This window comes from Sinocyclocheilus rhinocerous, unplaced genomic scaffold, assembly GCF_001515625.1.
Source record: "Sinocyclocheilus rhinocerous isolate Xijiao unplaced genomic scaffold, SAMN03320098_v1.1 scaffold1808, whole genome shotgun sequence".
Classification (NCBI taxonomy): domain Eukaryota; kingdom Metazoa; phylum Chordata; class Actinopteri; order Cypriniformes; family Cyprinidae; genus Sinocyclocheilus; species Sinocyclocheilus rhinocerous.
The window spans coordinates 94,322-108,996 of record NW_015661912.1 but is presented as its reverse complement, the minus strand read 5'-3'; the positions used below and the strand labels follow the sequence as shown (position 1 = coordinate 108,996).

The window sequence follows — 14,675 nt, the reverse complement described above, 5'->3', positions numbered from 1 at the left end:
AATAATCTTAATTCAAAGGCTAAACAAGATTATTTTTCTTGCCACATTGGCAGATATTTTTGCTCGTTTTAAGCAAAAACTAACAAAATTTTGATATTTTTTTTAAGAAAACAAGACTTAATATCTTAAGTCATTTTGCTTCTCGAGTAAATATACCTCAAAACATGTTCTGAAAAATGCATGAAAATTAAGCAAATTTATGCATAAAACAAGAAAAATATCTCCCAGATATTTTTTCTAGTTTATGCATAAATTTGCTTAATTTTGATACATTTTTAAGTATTTTTATGCCTTTATTTAAAAATGTTTTAGATATTTATACTGGAAAACAAGACAGAAATATTTTGCAATGTATATAATGTAATCAGTAATAAAAAATAAGATTAAAATAAATTAATTAATTAGTTTATATAATAATTAATTAAAAAATTTTTAATTAGATTCAAATAAATAAATAAAGACATCCAACAGTACAGTACAACTTGATTTAAGAATGTTATTTCAACTGAAAAACAAGACAGAAATACTGAGAAAGAACCTTATTTTTTGCCGTGTTTATGCATGCTTAATGAATGAGACCCAATGCCACACACAGACAAAGCTGACAAATGTTGTTTTTTAGACGAGTGCAGGAAGTCGTAAACTCACATATATTTGCATATTAAAGGGTAATTAGTTGTGGCATCTGTCAAGACAGAGATGTGCTGGAAGAGTCTGCTATTAGGTGTGAAAGAGATTAGAAGAGACGACAAATGGACCAACCACCCATCATTACAGGGATATTTCAGACAGAAATCAAACTCTGTCATCATTATATATGTGCTCTAATGTCCAAACCCTGTATGACCCGAGCTACAAACATGAGCACGAGTAAATGATGACAGAATGCTCAATAGGATAGGCCTAAAGTATACGCTAGTGTTCAAAAGTTTGAGAAGTCTCTTCTGCTCACCGAGGCTGCATTTATTTGAAAAATACAGTAGAAATTGTGAAATATTATTAGAATTTCAAACAGCTGTGTTTTATGTGAATATGTGTTAAACTGTAATTTATTTCTGTGATGTGCAGCTGTATTTTCAGCATCATTACTCCAGTCTTCAGTGTCACATGATCTTCAGAAATCAGTATAATATTCTGATGACCACATTTACATTTATGCATTTTATCCAAAGCAACTAAAGCAATTCATCAAAGAGACATCAATATTTTTTAGATATAATATATATTATTATTATTACTATATATTATAAGAAAACTAGATTAGCAAGCAAGATAGAGAAGATGAGAAACCAGTTTGTTTTCAACATTATCAGTGTTTAATATTTTTATATTATCTGCTTTAAATAAATATTTGCATTTATTTCATTTCAGGATACTTTGATGAACAGAAAGTTCAAAAGAAGAGCATAGAAATCTTTTGTAACATTATAATAGTCACTTTACATCACTTTAGTAAATTATAATTATAATATTTTCGATATTTTTAATATCTTTTGTACACTGAAAAAAAATGATTAATTGAAGTTACTATTTTTTTTCTTAAGTAAGTGGTTGCAATCAATTTATTTTAGCTACATTTAAATAAAAATTGTTTATTTAAATGTAGCTAAAATAAATTGATTGCAACCACTTACCTTAAAAAATTGAGTATCATTTTTTTCAGTGTATATTGCAATCTTTTTTAACATTATGTCTTTGCTGTCACTTTTGATCAATTTAATGCATCCGTGTTGAGCAAAAATATTAATATCATTTAAAATAAAAAATGACTGACCCCAAACTTTTGAATACTAGTGTATCTGACATGAATGATTTATAAAAGCAAGCCATCTTCTCTCTGATTCCTCTCCCACCCACCATACTTTCACCTGTCTGCTCTCACGCTCCTCCAGAGGATGTGAAGACTGGGGTTTCTCTCCGTCCTGGCCGCTGTTGAGGATGACGGTGCAGTTGGGCCAGCAGTCGTGATTGACCAGACACAGGTTCGGGAACAAAACGACGCCGACGGCCTGCAGCCCTCGCTGATCGCTCACCATAAACCCGTTACAGTTGATCTGTCACAAGAAGAGTCACAACACATCACCTGCACATCTCAGCATCTAACATGACGACTGTAAGTGCACGCACCACTCCGAGGATGTGGGAGACGCTGTCCACTGTGTGTGGTTTGCTGGACCGAGGCCAGTAGTCTAGGAAGTTGTGTATGTCGACTTTGAAGTCCTTGAGGTCGTCTCCGGAGATGTCGTAGATGTGGTCCTCCAGCTCCTCCAGCGCGGTCAGCTGTGTGTCAGAAACCGCCCTTCCTTGCTTATCCAGACGCCACAAGATGCGAGCGGCGAGACTAACACACACAACATCAGATTTACACATCATTTGAGCGTGAATGCTGCATACGTGCAGACGGTGAATCTCGGCTGTGAAGGAAACATGAGCAACGTCTAAACATGACATAAAATAAAACAGACTCGCTGAGCTGAAAACACCAGCATAAATGCACAAATATTTTGTTTTCCAGTACAAACGTCCTTAAATCGAGATATATTTACTTGAGAAGCTAAATGAGTTTATGATTAAATGTGACCCTGGAGCACAAAAGCAGTGTTAAGTCGCTGGGGTATATTTGTAGCAATAGCCAACAATACATTGCATGGGTCAAAATTACAGATTTTTCTTTTATGCCAAAAATCATTAGGATATTAAGATCAAGTTCCATGAAGATATTTTGTAAATTTAAAGATCATGTTCCATGAAGATATTTTGTAAATTTCCTACCGTAAATATATCAAAACTTAATTTTTGATTAGTAATATGCATTGCTAAGAACTTCATTTGAACAACTTTAAAGATGATTTTCTCAATATTTTGATTTTTTTGCACCCTCCGATTCCAGATTTTCAAATATTTGTATCTCAGCCAAATATTGTCCTATCCTAACAAACCATACATCAATGGAAAGCTATTTATTCAGCTTTCAGATGATGTATACATCTCAATTTCAAAAAAGTGACCTTTATGACTGGTTTTGTGGTCCAGGGTCACAAATGGGGTCAAAAAAGTAATTGTTTTCCCTTTGAATTAAGATTATTTGTCTTGTTTGAAATCACTTAATTCTGAAGATTGTTTCATAGGACAAGACTTAATATGACAGTATTTTGCTTCAAGTAAATGCATCTTGATTTAACCCTTCTGCTGCTGAAAATCCCAGTCAAAAATGGATAAATCTCTCATCATGCTGTATTATTATCTGATAATGGACTGAATCTATTAATCAACTTGTTTTCTTTCAATCAGCACAGGTTTTGTGTTTCTTATTAGAGCTGATTGAGCTCATGCACCTCAGTTTTTGAGTGAAAAAGTATTATTTGTGAATATTTTCGGCGCATGAGCACAGATCAATGAGGCCTGCGATCAATCAGCTCTAATAAGAAACACAAAACCTGTGCTAAATGAAAGAAAACAAGGTTGAATCCAAGATTTGATCAAACTATAGCCGAATGAGAGATTTGCAAGCGATTTTTTTGTAGCCCGGTCATTTTTAAGTACAAAAGTTATCAAAAATTGTTTGTGCAGTTGTTTTCTACCATGTGTAGGCAAAGTTTTTGTCAAATATGATTATTACGAGAATTTCGAGAAAAATAAAATCCGGGTCAAAATGACCCGAACACATGGAAGCCTGTTTCTGGCACAGAATAAACAAATAAAAAGGTATCTGCGACTATTTATCTCACAATCCTGACTTTTTTCTGGCCTCACTGATCTGAGCTTATGCACCTTTGTGAGTTTTTGAATGAAAAAAGAATTAACTGTTGACAATTCACTCAATATTCACTCAAAAACTGAGCGAAATGAAGCCTACGTTTAATCAAATGACCAAGAAAACCACAAGTGTATCAAGATGGGGGGACAAAAATTGCAAAAAATAACAATAATACAATTTTTTTTTTAAAGTTGTTCTACCTTGTGTGAGCAAAGTCTGTAAGTTTTAATCCAATGCACAACATTTTAATGTGTATTTTAATGGAAAATGACAAAAAATACATTTTTGCATTTTGGCCGCCATGCTTTTAGACATTGATAGCATGCATTAAAAGCACGAGCTCACGAAGTGTTTAGGATCATACCGGACGTTTTCATTGGGCACTTTGCCGTAGCTCTTGACAGCAGCACACTCCTGCTTGTGCTCTGACATGTTTTATCACAGTACTGCACAAACCTGCACTGACCGCAGCGCTGCAGCTTCTGCTGCCGCCGGAAACAGCTGTGACAGATGCTGGCGGCGTGACTGGATCAAGGCAAGGCAAGGCAAGGCAAGTTTATTTGTATAGCACATTTCATACACAATGGTAATTCAAAGTGCTTTACATAAAAGAAAAAAAAAAAAAAAAAGAAAAAACAGATACAGTAATGTTTTATTAGGTCATTCTTCACGGCGAGCAATTAAGATTCTTCACTTCTCATCCTGAGTTGCTTGAATCTAATCTTGATTTTACGGGCTGTTTTTAGACGAGTTTGAGTAACACAAATGATCTTAAAGTTATATATAGATCATCAGCAGCCACAGAGCACATGACACGACCGACCCCTGATCATTTAAAGAGCAATGCTAATCAGCGTTATTGAAATATCACTGATGTACAATAGTAATGTTTTGAATTTGAAGCTGGTGAGGGATTTATTTTAAAACAATTTTCACTTAGAAATCGCGTGTACATTTCACAAGTAAAGAAACACAATGATTTAAATACGGAGTTTTTAAGTATAAAAACTAAAATACGCACCCATTCCAATAATTCATACAAAAAAAATCTATTTTTACTGTGTAGTTTTAATTTTTAATTTTTCCATTCTCAAATTAATTTTAGTTAAAGTTTTAGTAATTTAAAAAAAAAAAAAAAATTTTTTAAATGTTTTTATGAAATATTTACATACAGTTCAGTTTTAGGTCTATGGACCTACTCTAGTTCTTAAAGCTAATTTAAGCAAAAATTAGAAATTTTGCCTTGGCAACTAGCTGAAATAAAATAAGTTTAAGTATTTTTTATATTTTATTTTGATTTATAACATTTACTTGATTACAATTAATGAATTTTGTTTTGTTAAATTTTTTTTTTTTTTAGTATTTTTCATATTTTATTTCAGTTATTTCAAGTAAAAGAAATCTTTATTTTCATGGTTTTAGTTTTTTTTTTTAGTTTTTTAAATTTAATTTCAGTTATTTCAAGTAACATTTATGATTTTAGTTTAATGATATTATGATCGTAATACAGCTTCACCTCTTTCACTTTAATTTCTCACACATTGTAATAATTGCACCTCAATCACATCAGAATATTTCATCTTCATATCTGAAGTCTGTTGTGTTCTATATTTTGCGTTGCTCTGGAACAGGGTTATCGCGGTCAACTAAAACTAAAACCGTAAAAACAATGTTCACTTCTTAAAACGAATACATAAAAGTTAACAGAAATACAAGGCAATATTTCTCATTTTATTTTACTCGTTATGTACCCGAATAACTAAAACTGAAAACAAAAAATATATACACATACTAAAAAACAACAAAAAATAAAAACTGACAAAAACACAAAACAAAATGACTAAAGTCACAATACATTGATCGAACGCTACTGTAACGTTACAGTTTGAGCAGCATTTTTATATTTGTGTCCCTGCAGCACAAAAGCAGTCTTAAGTCGCTGGGGTATATTTGTAGCAATAGCCAACAATACATTGTATGGGTCACAATTATCCATTTTTCTTTTTTGCCACAAATCATTAGGATATTAAGCAAAGATCATGTTCCATGAAGATATTTTGTAAATGTCCTACCGTAAATATATCAAAACTTAATTTTTGATTAGTAATATGCATTGCTAAGAACTTCATTTGAACAACTTTAAAGATGATTTTCTCAATATTTAGATTTTTTTGCACCCTCAGATTCCAGATTTTCAAATAGTTGTATTTCAGCCAAATATTGTCCAAATATACAAACCATACATCAATGGAAAGCTTATTTATTCAGATAATGCATAAATCTCAATTTCAAAAAATTGACCCTTATGACTGGTTTTGTGCTCCAGGGTCACATATATTCCATCATTGCTCTGATTTACTAAACCTGGCGTTCCTCCTTCATCATGTTTCGCTGAACTCTTACCTCTCAAACACAACCGAAGCAAAAGGGGGTTCAGCGAACAGAACGTCTCCGGCCCAGACCTCTCTGGTGGCCCGCAGACCCCTGCCTTTCCCCGGAGACTCAAACACTTCCACAAACTCCATGTCTGCCGTCTTCACCGATGCCGACGAGCTTCTGCATGGCAGCTGGGATTCACCAGCTCCTACTAAAATAGCCGAAGCCTCCAGCTGTACTATGTGGGGGTTCACAGGGGGGTTCGAGGTGTAGACGGGATGCGTCTCAGTCGAACCCTGAGCTTTGAGAAGAGAGCAGAAAGCATTGCATGCAACAGTGACAGCTGGATGCGATTTAACACTCTTTTAACATTTGCACGCTTTTCATATGCATGCACGTTTGACCTCACCGTAAGAGCCTCGTTTGGGATCCCGCAGGATATTTTTGTCCCTCAGTTGGAGCCACCAGTCAAGAGAGGAGAAGAGACCGCTGGATGGCCTTCGGACACAAATCCACAACAATGCTAAAGAATAAAACTGTGAAAAAGCACTTAAGCACTCAATTAATTCACTAACATTGTGATGAATAACTGACTTTACGATCTGATCTGAGCCTAATTTACACAACCAGTCAAACGCTTGGACACATCTACTCAGTGATGACTAATAACAGAATATACTAATAGTGATGAAACTCGGAAAAAGCACAAATGGAAGTTTTAGGAATCATGTCGCGATCATGTGACACAGAGAAAAACTCTTATATTTGAGCTTTTTTGATGAGTGCTCATTAAAACTAAACTTAAAACAAGTCCAGTTAAAACAAAAAATATATATATTTTAAAAAATGTACTGCAATAAAATAAAATATTTTTAAAAAACTTGCCAAGGCAACATTTCTCATTTTCATTTAGTTTAAATTTAATTACTAAAGCTAAAATATAAATTTATTAAAACTAGTAATTTTACAAAAATTTAAAAACTTTAAATAAAAATGGAAAAATAAAAACTAACTCAAAATATTAATATCAATGATACTAAATTAACATATATTCATCAACCAGCATCATTGCAAACACACACACACACACACTGCTTGGCCAAAAAGTCATCGCCGTTTGGATTTAAGCAAGCAAATACTTCATTATTTAAGAGTTCAGGATTGGATCATTATCGCAGTGATTAATGTGTTTCTGGCATGTTCGGCAACAATTCTTTCAACCCTAACTGATCCAGTGTATTGCTTTTTATTCCTCAAACAACCATACAATATCAATGCAATATCAATGTCAAGATTCATCGGGTTCAATTGTGACCGGTGGAATAATGTGTGTACTGAATTAACATATTTCTGCAGTCATAAAATTTTTTATATATCTTAGCCCAGCTATTTTAAACTGTTTGATCACATTCTAGGGTTATTGTTATTATGCATAAAAAAAACTTCATGCAACATTGATAGGAACAAAAAAATTCAACCATCAGCGCATTTCAAAATTGTTACTTTTTTGTCAAATATAACATCAAATTTGTATTATTAGTGCTACCAGTATTACAACATCAATATTGTAAATTTTTTGTAACATTAGAATTTTTAATTTAGTGCAATATTTTGTCATTGCAACATTTTACTGTAATTTTCACTGGATTAACTGGATTTATATGTAAACCTAAGTTCACTGTTATCCCACCGCTCACTATTGTGACTCATTCTATGACCACACTCAACAAAACTGAATATATGTGAATTCATATATTAATACTAGACACCTTAAAGATAATGTGTACCAAAAATCTTTGTCATATCTTTATGTTAACATACTTTACTAGCCTTTTGCTTTCAAGCTTTGATGCAGTTAAATGCATTTGATCCAGACAATCAAGTTCTTCAGGGTTAGTTATAGGTGTGTGTGTGTTGGAGCTAAACTCTGAAGGACTGTGTTGAAAGTCTTTGGGATGTGCTGAAGTCAGCTTTAAATATGGGTTCGACTTTCCCATTGTCAGTACAAGATCTTGGCCAAAAGTTCATCTTGTCTCGTCTTGTTTATGCATATAACACTGCAGGTGTTGACCAAAGTGCTTTACAGAAAAAACTAAAGGATAAGCACACATATAGACACCGCATATACCACACACGGTAAAGTTTTACTGTCATAAACTGCCAACACGAAACAGATTTTGAACAGGCAGCTCATTACTGAAAATCACCTTTTTGACAACGATTAGTTCTGGGCACTACAAGAAGTTTAGCATTTTCTGAGAGCAAAGCTCTCGGGGGATTATAAGGAATCAAAAGGTTAAATTGCAAGATATAAGGGTGCCTGATTATTTAAAGATATGTATAAGAAAATGTAAATCTTATGTTTGACACTAATAGTACTTTCTTGTAAAACACACCCATTCCAATAATTCCAACAACAACAAAAAAATCTATTTTACTGTGTAGTTTTTATTTTTTATTTTTCCATCCTCAAATTATTTTAGTTAAAGTTTTAGTAATTTTTTTTTGTTTTTTTTTTTGCTTTTATGTTTTTATGAAATATTTATATACATTTTTAAGTTCAGTTTTAGGTGTAGTTAATCCAGTTCTTAAAGCTACAGTATATATATATATATATATGTTCCGCATTTACACTTCTGCTCCGGCTGTTATTCTGCTTCACTCGTTCTGTGGGTTCCTGTATAATAAACTGCTTGTCTGTCTCATTAGTGAGTGTTTTAGATGAAACTCAGTGTAATTTTAAGTTACACTGCTGGTCAAAAGTTCAGAACCATTATGATTTATCAATGTTTTTTTTAAGTCTCTTCTGCTCACCGAGGCTGTGTTAATTTGATAAAAAATACAGTAAAAATTGTGAAATATTATTATAATTTAAAACAGCTGTTTTCTATGTGAATATCTGTTAAACTGTAATTTATTTCTGTGATCAAAGCTGTATTTTCAGCATCATTACTCCAGTCTTCAGTGTCACATGATCTTCAGAAATCATTCTAATATTCTGATTTGCTGCTCAAGAAACATTTCTGATTATTATCAATGTTGAAAAGTTAGATAGCAATGTTGCAAGTTAGATTAAAAAAAGAAATTAATATTTTTATTCATCAAGAACACATTAAATTGATCAAAAGTGACAGTGAAGGCATTTATAATGTTACAAAAGATTTCTGTTTCAAATAAACGCTGTTCTTTTGAACTTTCTGTTCATCTGTGAATCCTGAAAAATAAAATGTATCAGTTTCAACATTGTATCAACATTGATAATAATCAGAAATGTTTCTCGAGCAGAATATTAGAATGATTTCTGAAGATCATGTAACACTGAAGACTGGAGTAATGAGTAATGATGCTGAAAATACAGCTTTGATCACAGAAATAAATTACAGTTTAACAGATATTCACATAGAACACAGCTGATTGAAATTCTAATAATATTTCACTATTTTTACTGTATTTTTGCCTTGATGAGCAGAAGACACTTTATTAAAAAATACTAACAAATCTGAATTGTTCCATCACTCATGGTCACTCTCATACATTATTTAATGGCATTCACTCTCTCTTTATGAATGATCTTTTATGAAACGGCGTGAAATGGATTAGTTTCTCTCGCAGTCACTGGATATAAAGCGCCACACGCTGCTGAGAACCCTCATCATCTGAAGTCCAGCGTCTCTGAAGGCCTTCGATGGAAGACGAGATCTCTCGAGAGCCCAGGCATCTGGGCAGAGCTCTGTGCATCATCACAGGAGCGTCTAAAGGCTTCGGCCGGACGCTGGCGTTTCAGCTCAGCTGCCTGCTGAAGCCCAGATCCGTCCTGATGCTGGTCGCTCGAACCACAGAGCAGCTCAACCAGCTGAAGGAGGACATCATAACCCTGTACGGCGGACAGAACCAGCTGGACGTCTGCTGCGTGCAAGCCGATCTGGAGAAGAAGGAAGGCGTGGAAAAAACGGTTCAGGCAGCTAAAGAGACTTCAGTGTCTGAAATGGACCACTTGCTCCTGATCAATAACGCAGGTGCGCTTGAGTTTGTCATTGCACTGCAAAAAAATGCTTATCTAACTCAGTGTTTTTGTCTTGTTTTCCAGTACAAATATCTAAACATTATTAAATCTAAAAAAAAAAAAAAAAAACATTATAGTATTGTACTGTTAGATATATTCATTGATTTAAATCTACTTTTTATTATTTAATTATTTTAAAAATTTTAAAAATTTTTATTTTTTTAAAATATAAAAAACAATAGTAAAAATAACACATTAGAAATAAATCTTAATTTAAAATTAAAACACAATTTAAAAATAAAAACAATAAAGATAAAAACGTACTAAAAATTTCAGTAATAAAAATGTTAATTTAAATAAATAATTGAAAAACAATAAAATAATTAAATAAAACACACCAAAAAAATGCTAAATAAATGAATATTTAAAAAAAAGAAATTTAATCGATAAAATGTAATTTTATTTTTTTTATGTATTATTAAATTTTAGCAATTTATTTTCATCTTTTTTATTATTGATTTAGTATTTTAGTCTTGTTTTCCAGTCCTAATATTAAAATATTGTTAAATAAAAAACATTAACATTTTAGTGCTGTACTTTTAGACGTATTATGTATTAATTTAAATCTAATTTTAATGTAATTCTTAAAAATATTTTATTTATATTTTTTTACTTAAAAAATTATTACAATATATTCATTGAATTATATTTATTTTTATTGCATTTATTTTAATCTTATTTTTATTATTGATTTATACACATTGCAAAATATGATTTTCTTACTTATTATTTTTCTCTTGTTTTCCAGTAAAAATATTTAAACGATCTTAAAATAAAGACACATTTACTTGAAGCAAAATGACTTTATCAAGTTCGTTTTCTGAAAAATGCATTTTTAGTTTATGCTTAAAACAGGAACAAATATCTACTAATGAGGTCAGAAAAATAAACTTAATTCAAAGGGGAAAACAACATTGGCAGATATTTTTCTTGTCTTAAGCAATTTGCTTAATTTTAACAGACTTCTCAGAAAACAAGACTTTATTTCTGATGTCACTTAGTTTCAAGTAAATGTATCTTGATTTTAGAATGTTTCGATATTTCAAAGCTGATCTTTCTCTTGTAGTGTGAAGAACGTGAGTGACAGTTGGTCTTCTTTGGTTTTAGCGTCTCTGGGTGACGTGTCTCGCTTCGCTCTGACGTTCACGGATCCGGTGGAAGTCAACCGTTATCTGTCGCTGAACATCAGCGGAGCGCTCAGTCTGACGGCCGGCGTCCTGCAAGCGTTTCCTCGCCATCTGGGTCTGCGGCGTTCAGTGGTCAACATCAGCTCTCTGTGTGCGCTGAAGCCCTTCCCGTCGTGGGTCCTGTACTGCATCGGGAAAGCCGCCCGCGACATGATGTTCCGCGTGTTAGCCGAGGAGGAGCCGGATGTAAGAGTGCTCAGTTACGCACCCGGTGAGTGCCACGGAGCGCTCCGATTTATCGGCCGATTATCCGATTTTGCATGAGCTGATCAAAAGCTATAGATAGACAGATAGATAGATAGATAGATAGAATAAAAACAATTAAAAATAATACACTAGAAATAAATCTTAAAAATGTAAAATTATAAGATCATTTTAAAATAAAAACAATCAACATAAAACTTAAAATTTAAATAATAAAAATGTAAATTAAATTAATAATTGAAATTTTTTTAATAAAAAATAATAAATAAATTAAAAAATAAAAACAATTAAAATAAAACACTTGCTACAAATTAAATCATTAAAATGTCAAATAAAATTTTTTTTAAAAATAAATAAGAATGAAACTTAAAATCTAACACTTACCAAAAATTAAATCAATTAAATATAAAATTAAAACAAATAATTTTAAAATATAAACAATTAAAATCTAACACTTACTAAAAAAAGTCATAAAAATGACAAATGAAATTATATAAACAATAAAAAAACACTTCCTAAAAATTAAATCATGATGTAAAATTAAAACAAATAAATAATTTAAAAATAAAATTCAAATAAAAAATAAATAAAAATGTAATGTCACAATAAATAAACAAAGAATATTAAAAATATAACACTTAAAAATTGTACATTGAAAGTTAATAAATAATTTAAAAATAAAAACAATTAAAATATAAAACTTGCTAAAAACCACACAATAAAAATGAATAAACTAATAAAAAATTGAAAACAAAAATAAAACACCAACAATTAAATGATATAAATGTAACGTCACAAATAAATAAACAAAAACTATTAAAATATAAAAAGTACAATTAAAATCAATAAATAATTAAAAATAAAAACAACAAAAATATAAATGAACTAAAAATTACATAAAATGTAAAAATAAACTTAATAAATAATTTTAAAAATGGTAAATGTAATAAATAAAATTTACATTTACAATAAATGAATAATTTTTAAAACAAACACAATCAAAATAAAACACTGAATTTTTTTTTATTATTATTTAAATTTCTTTGAAAAGGGTCCATGCACAATTTTAACATAAATGTTTCCATTTCATGCATTATACCGAATTTAGCCAATGGCTATAGTTTTCATCCGCGGTCCCTTGGCAGGTAATCATAGGTAAACATGAGACAACAAACACATACAACACAGCAATACTTATACACATCCTATCAGAGCCACACAAAAAGATCAGTAAAGAAAAATCATATGAAAAATTAAATATTGCATTTGTTTACCTGCATGTCACGTGACCATTAATCAACATCAGAGAACCGTGAACATGTGAATGTGTGGATGTATCGACTCTCAAAATAACATCTCAACCTCAAGTAAATATTTTAGCTCAAAGCGGCTTGGATGATGAAAAGTTTTGGGAATCGATGGTTTGGGGGAACGTCCGGGGACCCTGGCAAAAACACACGGCTGATAACAGGCAGAGGTTAATCAGCTTTTCTGAGTGTTTTCTAATCATGTGTGCCGCAGGTCCCTGGACACAGACATGCAGCTGCAGGCGCGTCGGTCCTCCGGAGATCTGCAGCTGCGGCGCTCCTTCTCCTCGATGTTCTAATGTTTGGATAGATTTGTGTTCTTTTTAGGTCTTAAAAATCTGTTTAAGGAATAAAAATGAATAAATGTTCAAGCATTCTTCTGCTCCAGCTGTGTGGAGTTTGATAAAGCAGCTGAGGACATCTAGTGGTGGAGGAGAAGATCTGCACAAAGAAACATGAAGAGAAAATGAATCAAACCATCATCTAGTTCACTACATCTATAGTGTGTTCCCTTAAAGTGCCCCTATATGTGCCCACAGCTGAATGAAAACATCCTGCAAAGTTTTAAACCTGAAAGTGCACCGTGTATAAAGTTATTATCTCTCAAAAGAAAGAGTGGACTGAAACGAGTCGTTTTTTTAAACAAATCTTTAGCCGTTTCATGTTGACGTCAACATGAAACATTAGCATATTTATGCCCGCCCACTTGTTGCGTGCGCAGATGCCGAGAAAACTTGATGGGCGTTCCATTTCTCACATGTGCTGCACGCAGTAGACCAATCACAAAAAGACTGGGACATCATCGGACCAATCACGGCAGACTAGCGTCACGCAAAGGAACGGTTTTGAAAAATGAATCGTTGAACGAATCGTTTGGGAGTCGTTGAGCAAATAAGGTAAACATAAGTGCATATTATAAGACAATTAAAATGTTTTTGTTTTTTTTTTACCTTGCATGCATGTCAGCCTGTTGTTTTGGACTCCCAAAGCCAAAACAAGAACGCTCCTAACCCATAATAAGGGCACTTTAATAAACAGATGATGGGGGTTCCTCTAGTCCACTAGATGGCACAAAACTCTTTTCTAAACATCCGGTTTGAGACATTTTTGTGACGCAATTTTGCTATTCGTCTACTACGTCATTTTTAAACATGTTATAGATTTATGTAGTAAATGAGAATGCTGGACGTTTAAAATTATAATTTACATTGGTCAGTTAAGCTCTGTTCATCTCCGTTTTCTTTTCATCTATCAGTCAATTTTGACTTTTTGCCTTTGTTTTGATTTGTGTTGACAGCAGTTCATTGCTGTTTGTTTATCAATGTCGATATCGTTCATTTCTCTTAATGCCAGGGGTCTAAGAAACAATGTGAAGCGCAAAGCCCTCTTTTTGTTTGTTAAAAACCATGGATCAGACTTTTGCTTTTTTCAAGAAACCCATTCCACACAGGACGATGTTAAATTTTGGAGATCCCAGTGGGGCAGTGATGTATGGATGTCGCACGGCACAGAGCGATCAGCAGGTGTCACCATTTTTAAAAATAAGTTTGCTGGTGAGATTCTACATGTTGTTGGTGATCCCAAGGGTCATTTTCTCTTGTTAGTGGTTTCACTTGGTCAGACCATCTCAGTTTTATTAAATGTGTATGGGTACAATTATACTATAGAAAATTCCACTTTAATGGACATGATCAGTGATCAACATCTGTATGTGAAAGTGGTATTCAGGGTATCCATATAGCGGATCGAGAAATTTGTATTAGTCAATTAGCAGATGACAC

The 14,675-nt window shown here is 32.5% G+C and overlaps 1 protein-coding gene and 1 pseudogene across 1 annotated transcript; one reads left to right on the top strand and one right to left on the bottom strand.

Annotated features, from left to right (window-relative positions):
- Nucleotides 1–6,282, bottom strand: part of LOC107726868 (histone-lysine N-methyltransferase SMYD1-like) — a 13,038-nt pseudogene extending 6,756 nt beyond the window's left edge.
- Nucleotides 6,283–9,818: 3,536 nt separating this feature from the next.
- LOC107726883 (sepiapterin reductase-like) lies at nt 9,819–13,193 on the top strand. The gene is made up of 3 exons (XM_016536591.1): nt 9,819–10,149; nt 11,304–11,598; nt 13,109–13,193. Exons 1-3 carry the CDS (start codon nt 9,819–9,821, stop codon nt 13,191–13,193), a joined length of 711 nt encoding a protein of 236 aa, XP_016392077.1.
- The last annotated feature ends 1,482 nt before the right edge of the window (nt 13,194–14,675 follow it).